The sequence below is a fragment of the Nicotiana tabacum genome, chromosome 9 (genome assembly GCF_000715075.1).
Source record: "Nicotiana tabacum cultivar K326 chromosome 9, ASM71507v2, whole genome shotgun sequence".
Lineage (NCBI taxonomy): Eukaryota > Viridiplantae > Streptophyta > Magnoliopsida > Solanales > Solanaceae > Nicotiana > Nicotiana tabacum.
Genome location: NC_134088.1, coordinates 84,293,818 through 84,317,323, shown reverse-complemented (window position 1 = coordinate 84,317,323; position 23,506 = coordinate 84,293,818). Strand labels below are relative to the sequence as shown.

The following is a 23,506-nucleotide window of genomic DNA, read 5'->3' as shown; positions in this document are numbered from 1 at the left end:
CGCTTTACATAAAGTAAAGGCTCTAAGCTCTGCTCCTTCGGTTGATTGTTCGTATCGGATCCCAGGTTCTCTATTGCACTCCCTAAATAGGGTTCTTTTCACCTTTCCCTCACGGTACTTGTACGCTATCGGTCATTGAGGAGTGTTGGTATTTTCCTTGCCTTTTTTTTGTGGCAACTAAAAGTGAGCGAGCAAAGACTAAGCAAAACTAGTGACAATCCTCTAAAAGTTGTATCATTTTTCTAGTTGGTGTGGTGTACCATTTTATGAAGCAGATTTTGGATAGAGGAAACCAAAATGGATAAGCATTAACGTTCTGTTTATGTTTTTGTTTCTCTATTTGGTCCGCTTTTATTCCATCTTAAGGTTTTTACTTTCTAGGGTGATTTATGTCAAATGAAAGCCGAGTTAATTTGCTTTATTCTGTACTCCTCTTGTCCTACTTTAAACATAGATTGAGAATGATTTAACATGTTCTTGAGTGGATGGAACTTTCCATTCATCGTTGGATATTCAACTCTAAGACAACTAGTAAAAGGAAAAAGCAAACGACAAAAAACAATAAGAAAAAAATTTAATGCTTTAAGACTTATTGTCCTGGTTAATTACATTGAAGTCCCTAGTTATACACGATTTCTTCCAATTCCATAATTTTCATTCTGACGTGTTTGAGCAGCTCTTTATCTCCCGAACAAGATCGCTTTCAACAATAACAAAAAAGTTATCTACTAGCCATATTTTCTGAATTTTGGAAGCTGAACATACTCAAAAGATGCCTAAAGCTTTTAGCAGTATAAAGAGTACTGCTACTAAGCTAAGTTGCTGTTGGGGAACTCGGTGTAAGCGATTTTTCGCTTCCGCCTTTCTAGGCTTCACAACTCCCCCTTTTTCAGAAATTGATCCAAGTACCTATTTACAACACGGTTAATGCAATTATATCAATTGTCTGTGAAGCACTAGGAAAGCAAACGAAATTTTGTATGTCAAGGAAAAAGCAAACGACATCAAGAGTCTAACTATGAGCAAGAATTCACCATTTGTAGTTTGTATTGTGTGGATTTAATTCCATATCAAGAGAAAACTCAACCAAACATACAAAATTTTGTTCCTATATTACATTTCAAAAATACTGGCACCTGCCACGAAATCCATAAACAGCTAAAATTTGGGAAGACATCACAAATTATGAAGCAAATGATATGAGGCCAAATGGGAGGGAACCATAAATATCATTTATTATAAGTGGCAAAAATGTGCTCTGCTCCTCAAACTCAAAAGACTGGTTTAGTATATCAACTACTACTATCTGCAGTCTGCTCCAACAGCCTCATTGACTGACTTATAACCATCCTTTTCTAAGCAACGAGCAAGTTCATCCTACAGAAAGAGAGAGTGTTGTAATATGTGAGCAGAATGTTCACTCGTCTACAAACAAGAGTAGCAATAAAGAAGATATCATAGCAAGTCACAAGATATGAGCAGAATATGTCTCTTTTGCAAACAAGAGTAGGAAAACGGTAACAAATAGGCTTGCGGAGGATTAAGCAGCTTGCATCAATAGCAGTAGTATAATCTCAGATATGATTAAATTAGAGTGGAATGTGCATTTTTTCCCTTTGCAATCACTAATACTCATGAAGTAAAATCGAAGACAATGAGAAGTTTACAACCATGTTCAGTGAATCCAATCAAGTATAAGGTCTATGAGGAGGAAAGTGATTACAAGTTATGCCAATTTCCAGGTTAAAAACAATAGTACGCAACATAATCTGGGTGAAGTCCCCCAGAAAAACTGCAGCATTCACACACATACACACACACACACGATAGGAAGGGGATGGGGAGTATGCAAAACCACTAAACAAGGAGCTATACTTTTGGATTGATTCAATGCTTGATGTCATTCTAGTATAATGAAATAAGGGATGGATTATCAGTCCTCTGTTTGGTTGTATTTTAGTTCGGTGGATTTGCACACCCATGGTATATACCTAATACCTTGGGCATGGTATAAAAGTAAATCGGATGCTTAAATTTCTTATAAATATTTTGAGACTTAATATTGTCAACCATCCCAAGGGTATATCTTTACCCTTTCATCCCTTATCCCTCTTCTTCCACTGGCCCGGTCGCTCCTTGCAGCTTCCCCGGCCCAAAGAAAAATAGAAAAGATTTCTCCTTTCTTACACCCTACCTAATCATTATTCTATGAACAAACTTTTAAGTTACTACTAGCCAAAAGAAAATTTGACCCAAAAAGAATAAAGAAATAAACTAATAGCAAAAAAAAAGGTCCTAACATGCATTTCAAAAATTCTCTTGCGTCTCGTCTCGTTCATGGGAACTCGAGAATCAGCCTCAGTCCCATAATCAAAATGCACGAGATACTTTTGAAATGTATGCCCAGAATATCTGTTAGAATCAGGGTGTACTATCTTGTACCACATCTTTACTATACTTTGTACAAATTTATAGAAACTAAACAAAAATCTATATGATAGATATTCAGAACTCCAAAATACTTCAAACCAATACCTTTATATCGGGGATAAGTGCAGGGCCTCCATATGCAAACGCTGTATAAAGCTGAACAAGAGTGGCACCAGCTCGAATTTTCTTGTAAGCATCCTCACCACTGCAAGAAATGCATAATACAAGTATTTAAGTAACAACAACAACAACAACAAACTCAGTGAGTTCCCACAAGTGGGGTCTAGGGAGGGGTAAGATGTATTTAAGTAGATACCATAAAATCTAACCAAGGACGCTATTACTTGTTACAATCATGGACAAGGGAGTGGATTACCTGCTAATACCCCCAGTGCCAATCAGAGGAATCCTTCCCTGTTAGAACAAACATACTGAGGTTATCTGTCACATCAAATCCGACACAGCAGCATGCACAAATTTCTGATATAACGGGATAACAGAACATACCTTAGTCAGAATGTACATCTCCTTCAGTATATTTGTTGACATATCAAAGAGTGGCTTCCCACTCAAGCCACCAGTCTCTTGAGCCACAGGGTTTTGACTTATGGAATCTGGTCTTTGGACTGTAGTATTTGATATAATCTACAATCATCAAGCATATGATGTTGGTATTTATTGTTAAAAAATAAAACATTTTAGCGGAATACGGTGGTCAAACATTAAAAAAAACATAAACTTCACTACCCATATCTCTATTTTTGCTTTTATTTCTAATTTCTTTTCTATTGGGAAGTAGGGTGGGGATGGGGGGAAGGGAGGAATGCTCCTACCAATAGTTATTTCTTCATGGATAACACTTAGCATTTGAAGCAATGTCAATGGCACAAATTCTTTTTACAAGAAATGGTTCACATAAGAACTTCAATTCCCACTTTACTTGATGCTTAGCTTGATCCCTGGAGCAACCACGAGGCATATATTACTTGTTGGAGGAAGTTACAATATCTACATAAGAAAGCTTTGTTTCTCGCTCCCCTTCTTTTGGTTGCTCTTTGCTAATACATCAATATTTCCTATTATTGGAGATTGGCACCACCTTGGTGTCAGTTTCATGAAAATCCTGATACATTATACAAAAAAGCCAAGATCTTAACAGTTTAAATGTGAATATTATAGAATAAGTGACCAGTTGATCCAGTTCTCTGTGTCAGAATGTTCTCCAATCCGAGTTCCCAAAAAATTCTTCATAGCATGTATCCTTTTCCTTGTACTATATTCATATGTCCTCCCAGTCCCGAACTCTAAAAAAATTAATAAATAGTTTTGCTCCTCTAACTATAAAAAGGGCAAAAATGTATCTCCCTTAATCTGCCATATTTTCCCTGCAATCTTGTCATATGGAAGTATCCTGTTTTCACTTAGAACATCTATAGTTTTGCACGCACTGAAGTCATATTTGCGTACATGATACAAATGAAAGGTGCTTGCACCATCCAAGTTGGCAACAATAAAGAAAAAGGAGGAAAAGTGTTAAGGCATGTCAAGCTTCATAGTGTTGATGATAAAATTAAGTAAACAAACGCGTGCTATCTCTAATACCTTAAGCTCTTAGATGAGATGGTCACACACTTCAACATGGTACAAGAGCAGGCAAAGGTCAAGTCTCACTGTTACCAAATTCACGTGTTTGGCCATGAAAAAGAATAAGGCGCACGTGTGAGAATGCTTGTTGAAGATATAATTAAGTAAATAAAAGTGTGCTCTCTAACAACTTAAGATATTAGACGAGATAGCCACACATTTCAACAATTTAAATATTTTGGCCCTTGCCATATCTGGCCCTTTTCCGTTTAATTAATGTTAACCTAAATTTGGCTACTACCTTACAATATATTGTATCATCAGTGGGAATAAGAGTTGTAGTAAATGAGGCAGCAGATGTTGTAACTATAAGCTATTCTTCAGATCAATCCAATATCTTAACCTCAACAGTGAACAAGTAAACTAGCATTACATGTAACCTTCCCTTTCGCTTAACAATGCACTTCCTGCTAGCCATGATAGTAGCTGTTAAACTATCGGACCAGAAGAGGACAACTTCCCCTACTCTTAGCAGTTTCTTCAAGTTATTTCTGATATTATTCTAGTTGTTACTGAAGTGACTGCCATTTTGATGCTGGACAGTCTAACTGGCATGTATCCATAAATATACAAGGCTCAGACAAATTGTTTGCAGATAAACACAAACTTCCAAATCTCTCTATAAATTATTTGTAACAAATGAAATTTTACTTTTGTCACTAGATAGAAAATAAAGTGTCCATCAATAACATGTCCAGGACTGAAAGTGATCACTAAGTAGCTTTAACAAACAGGAAGCCACAATTAGCGGATTTCAAGATTGTTGAAAGTTGAATGTTATGTCCAACATTGATTTGAGGAAAAGGAAGCATAAGGGTACATTGCAAGCTCCAAGAATGACTACATAATTAATGTTATGAAGACAGTCTTGGGATAATCTCAGCCTCCAAGTAAATAGGCAAATATGTGACAAATGAAAGGATTTCATTCAAACCAAAAACAAAACCGCCATAACTATCAAATAGTAGTGACCAAGAAAGAGACCGAGGAAATGGAGGGAATGTAAGATTCCTTTGATGAAATACTTTGGAAACAATTTCGAGCTTCAGATAGTGGGCAACAATTTGACCAGCGGGGATACAATTTGGAACTTAGAAGTCTACAGATAGAGAGGATAATTTGACCAATTACATCGGTTCAGAAAAGTTTACACCCTGAAAGCTTGGGATTTTTGGTAGGATGAAGTAGATACCCTTAAAACTTGACTACATTTAAGCCTACAACTGCAAATGCAGATATCACAGTCAAAACTATATCTTCCCAGAAGGGATGCCGTAGCACAGCAAAAACTGAACTAAAGCAACCTATCCATGAGATAACCAATTTTCTCATACAATGAAAGGTGGGAAACCAAGTTAACTTAGACACCCCAAATTCCTAAAACCTAACAGAGCGATTTACTACAGTCAATGAAAGCTGGGTAAAGTTACCCACAAAGGCACGCCACAGGAAAATCATGTACTTTAAAGCCACAAAGGTAGGGTGCTGCCAATTTGGAAGATATGACATAATCATCCATATAACAAGCAGGTCCTTGGTTTTCAAAGTTGAGTTGCTCGGCTTTTAATAATTAGGGCAGCCCGGTGCACAAGGCACCCCGTTCACGTAAGGTCCGGGGAAGAGCCGCACCCTGAGGGGTGTGATGTAGACAGCCTAACCTAATGTACGCATTAGTGGCTGCTTCCACGGCTCGCATGACCTATAGGTCACACGGAGATAACTTTATTGTTGCTACAAGGCTCCTCTTCCGGCTGTTAATGATTATTTGAGGATATATTAAACAATGAACCTCTACATGGAACAAACAGTTTGTCACTATAGGCTCAAAGTCATTAGTTTTTTTCCCCCTTCCTGGATAGGTAGTCAGAAACAAATTAGTCAATGTCATCAAGAATCTCCCACCACCAAAGTGCTCGAAATCCAACACTAAAAGGAATTACTAATAAAATAGCACGAAAAAGAATACTAAAAGTTTTTCTTTCAAAATGTACCAGTCCATCCACACGAAGAGCAACAGCCACCTACAATAGTACAAAGAAAACAAGCCATAAGAACAAAATCAACAACTACTACGCCTCAGCCCCAAGTTAGTTTACATGAGTAGAAAAGCTTCCATACCACTGCAATATCTTCAAGATCTTGTTTAGATAAATCTGGTGCAATTTTCACAAGTAAAGGCGGAGGTCCTTCCTCACCCCACTGCATTTCATCACGAGCTGCTTGAACCTAAATAAATGTACTGAAAGGACTTAATCTAGTACTTGACAAAATGGTGGCACATATTACCAGAGATAAATTACAACAATGAAACAGAAAGGTAACATCTCTGGCAAAAACCTTCTTCACAAGATCCTTCAACTGCTTTCTTCCCTGAAGCTGGCGTAGTCCTGGAGTATTTGGGGATGAGATATTAATTACCTAAAGCAGTAAAGGAGAATGAATCAGTCTTATAAGCAAAACTAGGTAAGGCGTCTCCAGAAGCTGGTAGAAAATGTCTCCTTTCATCAAGAGAATTTAACTTGGAGAAAGTTTACCCAATTGTTCTCACACACAAAGAAAAATTACTACTCCCTCCGTTTCAATTTATGTGAACCCATTTGACTGGAGTTGGGGGGGGAGAGGGGGAGAGGGGGGAGGGGGGTTCTTTTGAGAACTTTCAATACTTTGATGAGTTAGTCTGAAGGGCGTTGTTTAGGGAAAGAACAAGTGCCTTGCTCCTTCAGCCAGCAAAATGGCAGTCTAATACCTAATTTCTTTCATTTTAATAGATAATTAAATGATAAACAAATTTATAGACATTTGTAGAATTTATATCACAAAAGCAAACAAATTTACACACACAATGAAAACAAAAAGGAGCACCAAACAGGTGTAACCCAAGAGACATGCAAAAGAATATCCAAGCAAAAGAAACATTTCATTTCAGAGATCTACCAAGTAGTCAGCATACTGAGATAATGTATGGACTCCTTGCACATAATCTGCTGCAGCGTCTTCACTTGTTTTATTCTTTCCAAGGTTAACACCAAGAATACCAGGACCAGCTTTCCCTCCATGCTTGACTTCATCTCCTGATGGAGATGAAGTACTAGATGTTTCCAACTTTCTCTTACCATGCTGAGCACCCAATCGTTTGGCAACCGCAACGATTCCTTCACTATTGAAGCCACACCTATTTATTATAGCACTGCCACCAATAAAAGGATTCTCACTTTTCAGCTTTCAAAATCAAGCATTTTGACTTTCTAATATATGATAAGTATCAAGCTTTCTAATTATTACAAAAAAGGAAATGAACTTCACTGGAAAACCAAAAAACATAAAAGCAGTTCAAGCTCAGACAACATAATAGATCTTGATAGTAAAATAATCTGATTAGACATACGTTCTTACCCTTCATTTGGCAACCTAAATATACGTGGTTTTGGGTTGCCTTCCTGTGGAATGGGAGTTACTGAGCCAACCTCAACAAAGCCAAAACCTAATCCAAGCAATCCTTCAACAGCCTCAGCATTCTTGTCAAAACCAGCAGCAAGACCAACAGGATTTGAGAACCTTCTTCCCCACACATCAAGGCCCAATATAGGAGGATCTGGCCTCTTCTCCCTTGGAACCCATCCTCGGGCTGCAGCAGAGACCGCCAGCTTGTGAGCAACCTCTGGATCCAGAAATGCAAAGAACGGATTTACAAGTTTTGTTGCTGAGAATAGCCAGCCACTGCATGTATTTTGAAACATAATAAATGTTATTTTCACACAAACCTTGTAATAAACAACAGTCGGCCAGAAATAAAAAAAGGGGATCAAATTACAAGTAACATGCTCAGCCAAAGGGAAAAGGGAGAATCGGAAGTGGTTCAAAGTACTTATGTAAGCCAACAAGATGAAGAAGATTGTCAAAAGAATCTCATACACCAAACAGCAAATACAAAAAATGCCTATATGTGTATGATGATCAAAAAACTTTTGTACATATAATATCCAAGTAATTCAGACAAACAAGCTCATAGAAGCACAGCAAAATCCTTTCAATATTCTGCCTCGGCAAGAAAATCCAGCTAATTGAAGAAACCATCAGAAAGCATAGGCAATCAGTTCTCTCTAATTTAAGAAGCACCATGCTCAAACCCCACGGAAATAAATATTTACAGTTGATCTTTTGGAAATGTGATGCACAGCTGGCCTTCAAAAGAAGATGGAAGAGCAGAGCATGGAATGCAGCTCCTTTGGCACTTATGTCGGTATTTTGAAGGAAGAACAACATAAGAGCTTCTAAAGGAAGGAACTGTTACCTTTCTTAAAAAAGAGCTTCTAAAGGATCAGAAAATAAAATTGTACAGTTGCGAGCTAGTCTTCTCATTTTTGGTAAAATTTTGGAGCACCCACGAGGTTCATGTTAGTTTAAATGACTGGGTGACAATAGAGAACCATATAATGCAGGCTCTCTACCTTTTGTGTACCACTTGTATAAGGGGGGTTTACCCACATCAATAAATTCATTACTTTATGGCATCTTTTTTATAGGCTGTTCCAACTCTTAAAAGCATCTTTTAGGTTTTTATAGGATGTTCCAACTCTTACTAAGAGTATTACTTCCACAGAAACAACGTAGAGATCATCTCCAACCCCCAGTCCTACCCCTCTGAAAAAGCAAAAAGTCAAACCAAAAAAAGATGCTGGTAGCTTTACTATCTCTCTCCTCTTTGCCTGAATCTCCTATAGTCTAAGATGCTGACTGCTCTTTGAATACAGAGTTCCTCCCATTCCATATGAATTGAGACCTAGAAAAAAAAAGTTAAGAGCTAAAACTTAGAAAACTCCTTTGTCAATGTATTGCTAGCCCCTTTAAAACAGTATATGCATTAGAACTGTCAATAACTTTTATTTTTTTTGAATTTATATGGTAAACTCCCTCAAAGATCCTGGTGTTATAGTCATCTGTGGCCCTTTTACCACTTTCGATAATATTAACCGCACAAAAGTATAATGTAACATTATATTCTCTAGCCTACCAAAAATCTAACCAGCTATGCATGCAAGTAGCAAGCAATTTACACCAACAATACAAACGAAACAAGAAAGAACTCTTCCCTCTCTCATCATTGAAACTTTTGGATCCTTCAAGGATTCTCCAATTTCTTTCTTCCCATAAATCATAATAGCAAAAGATACAAGAAAGAGAAGTGTTTAACAATCTATTTCCCTAACTCCCAACTTGCCATCATCTCTGCCACAAAAGTTTGGTTATTTCTTCACCCTTCCAATTTTCTTTTAAATTTTCATATAACTAGTTGCAACAATTCTCCATCTTCAAGCCTCCCTCTCAATAGAAGTCCTAATAGTTCATGGGGAACTGTCCACTTGTCCTAACTTGCATTCATCACTCTGTCAATACTCAATACTGTATGTTGTGCAGCTCCCCAATCAGAATTAGTTCTGACCTTCTCATGTTGATACACAGTCCAAACATTGCCTTGAATCATATGAAAGTTCTGAATAACCTCTATCCTATACGGTCTAGAGTTCATATAAAATCAATGTATCATCTGCAAATAAGAGGTGTGAAACTAATATCCCGCCTACTGCGCCTCTTATTCTATATTCCCTCTAGTAACCACCTATAAATATATGGTTCTTTCCAATAGCTTGCTTGAAGCCTCCAAAATCTACATCAGTTACCACTTTTAGGGCGCAGAAAGAGAGACAAGATGGAGAAATTTTGCGTCATTCGAACTCTAATATTCACATTATTGAGTTGATTATTTTATGACACATTACTGAGTTTATAAGCCAAAAATTATCTCTGTTTTGGAATCCTACTACTCTTGGCCTTGGTTGAGTCTCCTATCTAGATATGCTAAAGTATACAGAAGAATAGTAAGCTTCATGCATCCTCTCAAAAATCATAACCCATATCGGAAGAATGTCTTTGGATGGGAAGTTGCAGCTATACTAAGATGTAAGCGCACCATTTACTTTTTCTCTTCTCGTGTGTGCTTATGTGTCCCCACATGTGGATTACACTGGGTCTGTCGTTGTTGTTGTTGTATGCTTGTGTGTATGTGGGTGTATATTCAACCAATGCACCAAAAAACAATTACACCATATCACCATTTAATTTCCTTTGTTTGGTTCACTACGGGATTCATGAAAAGAAATCTATACACAAAACATGCATTTATTTGTCTCTCAACAATTCCACAGCCAATGCTGTAAAAGGTAATATCTCAAATATTTAAATTCAGTACCAGAAGGTGGCCTCATCAACCGTACTTGCATAAGCTCCCCCAGCTATTAGTAGACCAATAGTGGCTCCTGTAAACAACCTTCCCTACAGTTTTAACCAAGATACTGGATTAAAATACAAGAAGAATCGAGAAGAAATTACTAACCCTTGCAAAAGCCTAAGTAACTTAGAGTCCTGACCTCAGAGGCGATTATCATACCCACCTTTAGGCCATCAATATTTATTAAAATTGGGAAATTTCCAGATTAAACTTCTAATATTCTCGAGAAAAAGGGTAAAAGTTTTTGAAACTCTGTATGGGGCCAACCCTTAAGACCAATTGCAGCCTTTGAAACTCTGGGATAATGAGTCCGCCCCTATACCCTTTTCACTTAAATGCCATGCTTACTCAAAATACAACCTTATTCAATTAAAAAAAAAAAAAAAAAAAAAAAAAATACAAACTTTGGCCATCTGGGTCACTCATTCATACATACAGATTATTTAAAAAACTTCTCCTATAGTTTTCAGCAAGACGATTACTCTAGTATCATAAGAGTCCTCTAAGTTGACAAAATTAAAGATACAAAATTGTAAAACCAAGTAGAAGGGATAGAAAAGGAAGTACCTTTTTAGAAGAATGAGGAATCTTAGGTGGAGGAGTAGGAGTAACATTAGCTGAAGAAGAAGTGCAATAATGTCTGGGAACAGAGCTTGGTTTTAGCTTACGGTACAAGCTTTCTCGAATCAATGCAAATCCAACCCTTTGTCTCATTTTCTTTAAAAGAAAGAAAAATCAAATCTTTAACAATGAATAAACCCTTCAATTTTACAACTCAAAAGTTGTTCAGTATATTGGAGGAATAAAAGAGAGACAGCAACTGCTGTTGATGCTAAGATACAAATGACTGAAAAGGGTATTTGGGGCACAAGAGCGGGAGCGAAAATGGGAGTGTACAAGGTGGGATGTTTCGGGGGGGGGGGGGGGTCTTTGTTCTTGAGGGAAGATGGGAGAGGTTTTAGCACAGTTATGAGACAGATGAAAGGGAAGAGCAAAACCCTTTCTACTTTGTGTTAGTACTCATTTCGGCTTCGGTAATATTGCTTTTTCCAAAAGTTATCTAATTTTTCTGTGCTTAATTTCTTTTACACTTTTAACAAAAGAAACATTGATTTTATTAATTGACTTCTTAAATTAAAAAAATTAAATAAGTAAGAACGTTTTTAGGCTTTTATATTTCTTAGTTCTTTTTCCCCTTGTGAACATCTTTTGTGCAATTACCTTTTTTACTTTTAATCTATATCTATCTATACTATATTAAAAACACGAAATGCCTTAGCAAAATGTTATTCGTCTTTTTTATCCTTTAAAAATAAGTTTCATAATCGTAACTAAATAATTTTCCTAATTTTAAGGACTTTGAAATCAATTAAAATTTTCTTTCCTAATTTGAATTATGTGGGAACTCCTAATATTTAAGGATACAAAATCAAGATTTTTTTTACTTAAAGTCATTTTCTAATTTAAATTGTTAACTATAGTTAACAATTAGGACGTAAAATAAGCATAGTTCAATTATGACATAACAATATTAGTTAATTGTTTTACCTAAGGCACGTAAAAAAAGTGCACGCAATACATTGTTTTGATTAAAAAATATGAAAGTACTATATTGAGGTGATATGAATTTAGACTAAGCAATTAGGACGTTCTTTTTATTTGACCAATAGAAGGGCTTAAAATTTGAAGTATACTTTAATAAAAAATTGTCCACTTTTGTTGTCTAGATTTTAGGAAATAATCAAATGACAATCTTTTCAAAATGTGAAATTATTTTAAACGATAAAAAGATTTATCAATATTTTATATAAAGAAAATAAGAAATATGATTAGGAAACTAACGTATATATGTAATTCGCCGCAAGTAAAATTACTTTAGAAAAACATTATCGGTAAAATAAAATAACGGTTGAGCTAAAAATTTATAAGAACTGATAATAATAATAATAATAATAATCGAGTTCGGATGTGATACTTAGGTATAAATATAATAAGGTTACAGTTTAGAGGTCCCGTTAAAATGAGTAAACTATGAGTAAAAAAAAAAAAAAATCGGTAAACTATCTAACACAAATTGTGTAGTAAATAACATAAAATGTACATGCAATGCACCTATGTAAGTGCTCAAATAAAGTTGAACGATCTTTTTACCTTTCAATCAAACTCCCAAATATGATTAATATTTATCATTTTGGAACTTATTTTTTTTGTTAACGTTTATGTTATAATACAAACATATCTTTTGAATATTATTTTTGTTATTTTTAAAAATCTATTTTTATTAATACGAGTGACACGCGCGCACGCTAAGACTAGTTCTTTGAAAAGTAGCTTGATGTATGCATTTTTGTTGCACGTGCTGCTAACGAAAATTAAATGTTATACAATTTATGAGACAAATATGAGAATGAAGGGATATTCTGTCATACTTAATAATCTAGTTTTTCAAGTTGATTGTTATTGAACTTATTCGTTCTTTAGTTTTCTTCTATATTTTAATTAGGAGATCTTAAAAGTTTTCATTAAAGAAATGATATTCTCATTGAAGGGCTGCAAATAAAAGACTGAAAAGCAATGGATTTTCTGTTTTTGTTAAAAGAAGAAGAAGAAGAGTATTGCAAACAAAAGTAGGTTGAGAGAATTCTTAGTGATTTGGGATGAATTATAATGGAATAGAACTCATATATTTATAGGGGAAAATGACTTAGCCGTAAAGTAACAAACCCTAAAATCTCTCTAAAATATAGACATTCACCTTAAATATAATTTTATTTATAACACTCTCCCTTGAATGCCTATTCAACAGATAATGTGCCTCGTTAAAACCTTAATTAAAATAAAATCCAGCAGGAAAAAATCCTAGAGAAGGAAAAAGAGTACGCATATTTAGAAATACGCCTTTTCGTTGACTCGTTAAAAACCTTGCAAGGAAAACACAATGGGACAAAACCTTCTAAGGAAAAAAGAGTACAACGCATATTAGCTCCCCCTTATGAGAGCATCAATTCACATCCTTGAGCCTTCACATCCAAATCTTGTATACTAACTTCTTGAAGATTGACGTCGGTAGAGATTTGGTGAATAAATCAGTCATATTAACTCCAATGAATATGTTGCACCTTGAAATAATCTTTCTTGATAGATATATGATGTCTTCATATAATGTCGTGGAATGGCCTTTTAAATATCTTCACAGAGGTAAAAATTCTCGCTATCACATTATCATACTTAGAGTTATAGCAAGATACAAATGTGCACAAATTGCACTTAGGATGTACTACTTCATGAACAAGAATTCTAAATGCTTTAAGCAATTTAAATCCTTCAGGGATTGTTCGAACTACATGTCCCAAACTACATGTCTTTCATATGAAACCAATTATATTCGAATTTTGTCTCTTCCGTTTGGCCAATATTTTTGTGTTTGTATTCGACATACTTAACATCCTCATCTATACTTAGCGTTATCATAGATGTTGTCGATGAACGTTTTATATCGGTTCCAATATTTTTTCATAAATACATAACATAGAGATCTCTTCATTCATATTTTTAGGTACCTGAACCTCTCCTGATGTTTTATGAAGTGTTATGTCATGTGATTTTCTAGATAACTTGCCTCTTTGTTATGATCATTTTGATCATTTGTCAATCTTCTTTATCAATAATTTTATTTGAAACCGATTTGTCTATACACTTTAAGCATACCATAGACTTTGTCCTTCTAGGACTTATTCTAATAGAAGCATTTACAGTGAGAATATAGTTATTTTTTTTGGGTCAGCAAATGCGTATGGCATACTTCAAGTTCATATTATCTTATTAGAGGATCTAGATGTAGATAATTTATTCCACGTAACATTTTCTCAACTGTTTATCATGTCTCTCCCTCATGTTAGGAAAACTAACTTGCTTCCTCGACTTTGGAAATTCACATTTGTGCGTTATGGTGTTAATCAAAATATACACCGTACATCAATAATAATAATAAGATGAAATTATTTGGTTCCTGACCCTGAATCACTTGTGAGGGAAAAATGTAATATACTTTTGTATGTAACATATATCAAACTGGTATAGATAACTTTGTTCTCATAAGCAATAGCTTAGCTATTAAGTGGAGACACTCAATAAATCATTTTGCTAAACCAGCTATGATGTAAATCAACTTATCAAGATGAACTGTCTTGAATAGAAAATATAGAAATTATGCTCGAAATTGAATTATTGAGCAAGTTACCTCACAAATATAACCATTTCATAAATACATCTTATGTAGTATATATAGCAGGTGGATGGACCCATATTCACATTTGGTATTTCCAGTATTCATGGGATTCAACCCCAATTTTAGTTGATCTATTAATCAGTGAGAACAAACAACATAAGGGAATCCGTAAAGAATTTTCTAGTTTTTTTATTTTTTATATTTACCCATGTGAATTCTCTTTTATTTTTGCACATCATACTTAAATTAACACGGCTAAACCAATTATGCCAACTGGATAAATTATCAATATTGATAAACTTTAGGTTTACTCCATGACGTGTGCAATTATCAATAAACTCCAAGTTTATTGTGATATAGGTTTTTATATCAATAAACGTTTACTTTATTGTAGTATTCTTTTATTTGTTTAGTACGAACTGAAGAATAAAGCGGATAACTTTTCACATACATATTACCCGCTACAAGTCGTAGTAATAGAAGATATTAAATCTTTCCTTTATTTATAGTCTCAATATAACCAACCACTTTCGCGAATACTTTAGAAACTAAATAAGTTTTTTTGAGACTTACTACGACATAATACACTATTGACAATCAATTTTATTTCTCTAAAATAGTTTAATTGGCTCTTCCAGAGCTGTCAATTAATTTTGTACTACCATATATTCATCAACATCCATACGGTGAATATCTCTTCCAAGGAAAAAGACATACCATTATGGTCATGGTCAAAATAGTTATAGGCACGATATTTTGCTTCCATTACTTTTACCCTGTAATAATCGCATTGCCATAATATTTTGGCCTAATCACAATACGTACGTGATCAATTACCATTCATGCCATAATAATGTAATTATTTTCTTATTTAATCTCAAACTTCATTCTAGAGGTGAGTGTGATATATTCACTACCACTAGCACGTTCATATTCTTCCAAGAATGAATATGTATTTATACATCGCATATTATCACATTCACGTCATGAATGAACCATAATCATTTATATGTGCTTTACAAAATCACATGTTAAATCGATGACAAACATTACTTTCACAGAGTGAAGGATTATTTTGAATCCTTATTATTCTCATTACCACAATGATGACAATTATAATTTCGTCTATTGCCACGTGCACATCCATTGATACTTTCACAGTAATAATTTTGTCTTCTTTCAGGCTTATTACATATTGCTACCACATTCTCTTAAGGGAACGAGAATGAAGCAAATTTAATGGGACGGAGTTTTCACTTCTTGTGCTCATAATCATACATGAATTTGATCATGGCAAGACATAGAAATTTTACCACTTCGGATAGTTATAATTTCTCACAAACTCTATTAGAGTTATAACCAAAATTATTGTCTTTACTTGTATTTAAAGTCAAATTATAGAATTTCAAGAATTTATAAGAGAAAAATAAGGTAAAATACTTACCTTAAATCTATATTTTATTCGTGAAGTAAGTTCATGGAACAATTGACAAATATTATGCTCAATGCTATGTACAAGTTGAGCACCATGAACGTATCCCAAGACTGGTGACTAAAGCAGGTGCCTCTACTTAATTGGTTTGAGTCTCGTACTGATAACGTGTTATAAAATAATAAAAGAAGAAGAGTATTGCAGAGAAAAGTAGGGAGAGAGAATTCTTATTGATTTGGGATGATTACAATGGAATAGAACCCCTCTATTTATAGGGGAAAAGTGACTTAACCGCAAAGTAACAAATCATAAAATCTTTCTAATATATAGACATTTACCTTAAATACAATTTTATTTATAATAGTTTTTGAATTATTTTCATTGTAGAGTCCCGTACTAAAGTTCACTCATAAATATGTCATATTCTTAATTCTTCATCTTTTGTTTAATTTTCTTACCTTTCCTTGCTTCGCTTTCCATCTCATACTCATTTGTTCTTTGGAAATAAGATAGAAAATATAACTTATTCGTGAGAGTTCTCCACGAAGATCAAGTCTTTCTTTAAAACATCTGTTGGATAATAGAAGTTGGCATCGGTAACAAGAAGACAGTAAAGATTTGGCCAATTCAATTAAGGTGTAAATTTTTGGACTGTGAATGCCATAAAGACTTGTTTAATACAATAAAAAAGTTATTTGACATTCCCGTTTTCTAAAATAATCACACTTTATTCCAAAATTGTACGAGGATTTGTTAGATCGATCTAAGTCTAAAATTGGATATTAATTTACTCATCAAAACTGTAAATCTATAAAATTCGTGAAGAAATAATACTAACTACAAATTTTGAATGAGACAAAAAAAAAAAAAAAAAAAGGAGCTTCGCCAAAGAAAATAAACATTTCACCTGAACTTTTAGTGTCAAAATAATGTTCAACGTAAACTAGTAGTAAGTTCAAGCAATCATATGCTTTAAAATAAACAATAATTTTAAAAATCATAATAAAGAACTGATACTTAACTCACTAAAAACAGATTAGGTTAAACAAACTGAATCATGATTGTTAACTCACTAAATACTAGTTAGGCTAACCAAAATGGGAGGAGAGTATTCCACAAGTTAATTGTCTAATTTTGCTCTTTCAATTGCCTATCATATATTTAGATGAAAGACGGAAAAAGATATATTTAAATAAAACATTGTTTTTCTAGGGAATAAAATAAATTAATTTTGTTCTTACACATATTTTTGTCCTTCAAGCTTACGTTGTTGTTTCTAAAGTATCCTACTATTAATAAGATGAAATTCATAATTAAACTTTCTAGCAGTCAAAACAACAATGAAGTCGGTAATAAATATCCTAAGAAGTAAATCATTTTCCACCACAAAATGGGATTAGGATTTATACTGCCTTAAAAGTATACTCATATTCGAGGGTAAGTATTCCCCAAAGAACTGTATAACAAAGCACTTACAATCTATCAAAAGGTACAATTGTGAGTACATGATACCTTCAAGATCATTTTAACAACAATATTCAAAATCCTGATGATGAAGTGTCTGCTGAATAGCAGGTTGACACATTAGAATCATCAAATCTTGTAGGTCTGTGCTGCCAAAATATTAGAAAGTATGTTTCTCCATCACTATATAGCTGCTGGTAAATAGGAAGCCATATATGACTAACCCATGGTTCAGAAAAAAGACCGACCAGCACATCATTGCCTGGATGAAGAAGCAAAGCAAATTAAGGAAGATTCAGATTTGCACAGATGCCAGAGAATCATAATAAACCCAAAGTTTGCCTACAAAAAGCAAATAGTAGAACGACTTGTGAAAATGCAAGAAATACATAGGAGAAAGTAAAAGATTCATTTATTGTTAGTTTGATATATGAAAAGATGCTACTGCGTCTCATCAATCTAGTTGTTATCTTTAGAGCAATGCTCCCACAATGTACCAATATAAATGAACATGATAATGACATCCACGATAATGGGTGGTAACAGGAGTGTGGAGAATCATGAATCAAGAATTGAAAGGATACTACAATGAGAGAATCATTTCACAAAAATGAGATCTATCTTTAAACTGTCTCTCCCACAAACTGTATTCAGTTTTTCAAATAACTTGTATCAACGGATGCTAAATCTGCCACTTGTTGATGGCTGAAGTTGGTGAAACAATAATGGAGACTCTGAAGAGACGAGTCGTGTTTTGGGGATTTCGTGGTCCAATGCAATGGGCTAACAACTTTTCATCAGGAAGAAAGTCGTTAGCCTGTTGCGACAGGCTAAGAATTTAGTTTCTATGAATTTGTGAAACTAAGATGGTTCGGGAGCAGAATGCTTTTTGGCTTGTGACCAGACTGGAAAAGCCATTGACTGACACTTTCATCAGCTCAAGCAGCTGGACTGGCCTGGCTTTTCAGTGATAGTTCAAAGAACTCATGTCCAATTTAATTCCATTAGAAAAGTCTATTTTGACCACAGCAAGACAAAGTCCTCGGAAATCAAAGATCAACCAGGAAACCGAAAGATCAAGGAAAATTATGCAAAATTACAACCCGACTTTCAGTCATATTGGAAAGATATTGGACCCATCCTAAGCTTCAAGATCAAGTGTGAGAATGTAAGCAGAACATTAACTTCTTCTGTTCATCACACGTCCTAAGTTTGTTCATTTTCTTTAGCAGAACATTAACTTCTTTTGTTCGTCACACATCTTAAGTTTGTTCAGTTCCCACATCTGAACTGCGATGGAAATCTTTCCGGAAGTCCAAAGATCGATTCACAGAGTGCAGAAAGGAACTAGGGAACTAGTGTAACAGAACGTCACTAGCATATCAACTTTTCAACTCTTTGAGTACAGATATTGTAGCAACTATTAGTTCCATTTCAGCGGCTACATTGGGTGCATAATACCAAACCTGAAAGGGTGAGAGAGTGGGATCCCTTGATATGGGCCTATTTACTTGTTCAAGTCCATGCAGAGACAAAAACGCTAGGTGATTTATTCCCATTTGCCTAATCCTCGGTACCTATGATGGTGGGAGGTAGCAGGTACGCGATGGTGCGCAAGATGGCTTGGACACTGACATTCTCACAATGGGTCTATTTACTATGTTAATAACAGGGGATTTGTTAACTCAAACAAGGATATTAAGGAAGTAGAACCATGTTTTGCTGTCAAATTATCCTCGTAGACTCGTGGTACTTACAATAGTTATTATGGGCTTCTAAACTTTCAAACACTTTGAGGCTAAATTTTTTAAAGCTTGCACAATTTAATAGATGCCCAAAAGATTAAGCCTTTCATACCTCTTTAGAGATTTATTTTGAAATAGGGAAAAGGTAATTACTTATCTCTAATTGCTTAAGGTTTCATGAAGCACAACAAAAAGTCCAATGGAGTATAACTAATCCCTGAAAAAGGGAGAATTTATAGACTATCAAAGGCACAGAAAAAAAAAAAGAAATACTTCTGCTACAAGCAATATATCATAAAGCTTTGAAAAATGGCGAGAATAAGATGCATACCATTGGATAATGGAGCCAAAAAGGAAATGCTGCATGATAGGAACCTTCTGCAATACTTCTATCTTGTACATCTTAAGCAAGCCACTGTTTACCTTGTTCCAATTGGGCACACCACTAATGTCATCTAACATAGGAGAATGCTCTGCAAACACTCCCTTCTTCACCTTCTTTATGAATATAATACATGAGAGATACAAATATTCATTTGAAAAGTTCTCCAAGATATCTTCGTTATGAATAGATTTTGGTTTCATGTATTTGTGATCAATCAACTGAGATGACCCGAATATAAAAGGTAAAAAGTGGTAGTCATCTAGTCCCCAAACACCATGGGACCCAGCAGGCTCTAGGCAATAGGTTATTTGCAACTTCCTCATCAACTCCAAGTACTTGACAAAAACCCTTGACACCAGAGCTTGATAGTCCTCTTCTTTCACAACTCCTAATCTTGCTAAACAGTACAACCATGCTGCAAAATTTGTCTCATGCCCAGTACCTGTATAACAGAAGTGATTAGTTCTAGGAAGGCCATCTGTCAAACCCCAGCAAGCCTGTGCACTTCAAGGTTCTAAAGGATAGTAACAACGCATACAATTTTATACCATGTTCCAGCAAAGTGAGAACTCAAATCAAAGGAGTAGCAAATTTCTTTAAATAGATTTATAAGGACAAAGCCATTTTCATGTATATATACTTGGTACATCAAGAAAAGGAATCAGATGCTGAAGATAGAACATTATGTTGTCCGTCAAATACTGTAATTAAATCATCAAGACAGAAAATAAAAGTTTCATGGTCAATCACTAAACATAAACACAAAATGCAGATGTGCCTATAAGCAGGGGCAGATCCACTACCGTTTCCCAGAGGGGACAAGCTTTAGAAGTTGTTCACTTTTAAACTCGCGATCATGATTAAACTTATTTTACGCTAAAGCATTTGTTGATGTACTTTACATCCACCAACACTATCCTACAGGAAGATGAGTGAACACTACGAAAAGATTGCTACGGGCAAAGACATTAAAGATTCGGCTCAGATATAGAGGCAAAATCAATATTCAATACCACATGTATTATGCCATTCTTTTAACACGTACTTTATGTATTATGATTGTTAAATCACACATCCTTTTTTTTTTTTAATAAAGTAAATAATTTTGTTACTACGGGACAACTCGCCTTTACAAGGATTTTTATGTTACAGATCATCATATAATTCCACAAGAAAAAAGCTGTCGCACGGCGTCAACCCAGAGATGAATGAATCATACATTACTCACCAACATTAACACTTTATGAATAACCTAACACCAAAGCACACCTAACTTAGTACTATTAATCACATTTCACATTTCTCCAATTGTTTAACAAGAAAAACTTCCTCACTCTGATTATGCAAAGAAAAACAGCAAAACTCCAAAAAAATTCAGTTAATAACACATAGTTAATTCTGCCTATGTGCGCTTCTCAAGAACGGATTAAGGAAAGGGTTGCTAAAAGTTGACAACAACACAACTACACCTAAATACCAAACAAGTCAGGGTCGGCTATACGAATCGTTACTGACCATGTTACTCCATTTTAACTCATCTCATGCCAATATTAAGCAAATACACATAAAAGTATTTTAAGTTCGGTATATTTTCTAAATGTATAAATCTTGAAAACGGCTAGTATAAGTTGACAGCTAGTACAAAAACATACAGAGGATTAACATGGCCAAGCCCAACAAATTTGGCATTGAGGTTAATCCATTAATAACATCACATAGTTGAAACAATGTCAAAAAACATACCATAGTCAATTCTGCTGGAGTTCCCAAAGCTATCAGTAAAGTAAGGAACAAGCTCAACAGTAGCAGAATGGAGATCGGTAGGCAGGAACTGAAGCATGAATGACTCAGCATCACAGCTCATGCGCTCGTGCCACGTACGGTACGCCAAGTTTCCGTATCGAGAGGTCTGAGGCGCTAAAGGAATCTCATCCACGTAGGAAATAAGGGTTTGGAGAACGGAAACAATAGCTGAAACTGGAGGAGACACGTGGCAAGGATCGGAGAGCTTGTGGGAACGAACAGACTCGGAGAGTGAAACGATAAAGCCAAGGAAGTTATGGCAAGTGGGAGAGGAGTGGAACTGATCAATATCGCTTTGGGAGTGGATTTTTTTCGTTGGGGTATGGAAATGAAAAGGGGGAGTTAGGGGAATGATTCGCTGTGATTGAGGAACAGGGGTTCGGATGATGATTTCTCTGTTATTGGCTGGTGGAAGGTTGACGGCCGGAGCGCGAATGGGGATGTAGTTGGGGTTGGGATCAGGCGGCGGTGTAGGGAACGCGGTGGGTCCGCCGCAGTTGACGCAGGTTCCTGCGCCGTCGTGGTGGTGGTGAAAGGGGGTGGAGGTGTTGGGAGGAGGGTTGTGGTCTGGTTCCATGGAAGGGAAGAGGAAACAATGGAGTTGTGTGAGCAGAGAAGATGAGTAAAGATTGTCCTACTGTAACACTGGAAGAGAAACGATTCTAAAATTATGCTTTCGAAGAAGAATGAAGCAAGGACTAAGGTAGAGAGAGAGGCTAGATTCAATTATAGTAATCTTTTAGTTTATTTTTTTGAAAAAAGCTACAATTTTGAAAAGGGAAAAGGCCCAAATATACCCTATTTTTTCTAATATTGTTTATATTTAAGTTCCGTAATATTATTCGAGCAAAATTTACCCATATCGGGTCAAATTTACTCATATTATCCGCAAACATTTAAAAGTTACCCTTTTATGTGTTAAGTAATCCGAAATCTCTCAAATTCCTTTTATTAAAATCATTTGTTGTTCTTCTTGCTCCACTATTTTCAAAAATTATTATTAATGTGAATGCTAAGGTTACTAAACTATACAAATTATTCATGAATATTTTTAATTACTAATGCACCCACTTCTCTTCTTGTAATAATAGGTTTGGAATTTATTTAATTTATTTATTTTTATTTTCAACCATATACACACTGTAGAGAATTCAGTGGGTCTATTTATTGTGAATTATATGCAGTTGATCATTATGTATGTACATGTATATTCAAATATATTTTGTCATTATCTGGTTAGTATAGAGTTCGATCGACTAATTTAAGAGTGCACAATGTGTAGACATTTGATTAAAGCAAAGTTGAATTCGATAATGTAAAGTTTTTGAGGAACTTCAACTTCAATCACTAATACTTGCAAAGTCCTCATACATTTGGTGCAATAAATTTATTAAATTTGGGATGCTGTAAATACTTATAAAATTTAGACAAGCCACCTAATTTAGATTTTTCAAATAACTATACTTCGTTATTAACCATTGTATTATTTAATATCTTTTTCTCCTATTTTTTTCTCCAATTTAGAAAGTAGGTAAATGCCAATTATTTCGAAAATAGTGGACCAAGAGGAAGAATCAGTAACTTAATTAAAATGATTTGGGAGATTCTGGACCAAGAGGAAGAATCAGTAATTTTTAAAAGTTTGCTGATTGTAGGGGTAAATTTGGCCAGATAGTATAACAGAGGGTAAATGTGGATAATATTTGAAAGTAAAGGGGTATATTTGGTCTTTTTCCCTTTTGAAAAAGATCTATTTCAAATTAGGGGTGTTCGCCGGTCAGTACGGTATTTAGATATTTCGATTTAGTATTTTCGGTATTCGGTTTCTTAAAATGCAATACCAATATCGTACCTAATTAAATTCGGTATGGTTCGATTTTTCTCATTTCAGTTTCAGTTTATTCGGTTTGGTAATTTCGGTTTATTCGGTTTGAATACTAACTAATGCATAAAGTCATAGACTCTAATATTGTAAATTAAAGTACTTAAAAGTACAAAACTAAAAATATTTGTTGACAAAATGTTTGTCCAAAACTAACCAATATCAACCCAGAGAGAGAAAAATGTACATAAAAGAATAAATTTGATC

General features: G+C 34.8%; 2 protein-coding genes across 3 annotated transcripts; both read right to left on the bottom strand.

The window, feature by feature from the left end:
* Window positions 1-1,019: 1,019 nt before the first annotated feature.
* LOC107800542 (dihydroorotate dehydrogenase (quinone), mitochondrial-like) lies at window positions 1,020-11,375 on the bottom strand. Its single transcript, XM_075221795.1, has 11 exons — window positions 10,928-11,375; window positions 10,322-10,404; window positions 7,468-7,791; window positions 7,009-7,261; window positions 6,412-6,492; window positions 6,193-6,300; window positions 6,066-6,095; window positions 2,938-3,075; window positions 2,807-2,844; window positions 2,536-2,635; window positions 1,020-1,377 (listed from the first exon to the last, which is right to left on the bottom strand). The coding sequence occupies exons 1-11, from the start codon at window positions 11,072-11,074 to the stop codon at window positions 1,303-1,305; spliced, it is 1,377 nt and encodes a 458-aa protein (XP_075077896.1). The 5' UTR covers window positions 11,075-11,375; the 3' UTR covers window positions 1,020-1,302.
* Window positions 11,376-17,180: 5,805 nt separating this feature from the next.
* On the bottom strand, window positions 17,181-22,164 carry LOC107808220 (uncharacterized). 2 transcript variants are annotated; one of them, XM_016632723.2, is made up of 3 exons: window positions 21,358-22,127; window positions 19,561-20,056; window positions 17,181-17,826 (listed from the first exon to the last, which is right to left on the bottom strand). In XM_016632723.2, exons 1-3 carry the CDS (start codon window positions 21,992-21,994, stop codon window positions 17,805-17,807), a joined length of 1,155 nt encoding a protein of 384 aa, XP_016488209.1. In that variant the 5' UTR covers window positions 21,995-22,127; the 3' UTR covers window positions 17,181-17,804. The 2 variants fall into 2 exon arrangements, with proteins under 2 accessions (XP_016488209.1, XP_016488211.1); XM_016632725.2 differs by having other exon boundaries at window positions 17,397-17,746; window positions 21,358-22,164.
* Between the last annotated feature and the right edge of the window lie 1,342 nt (window positions 22,165-23,506).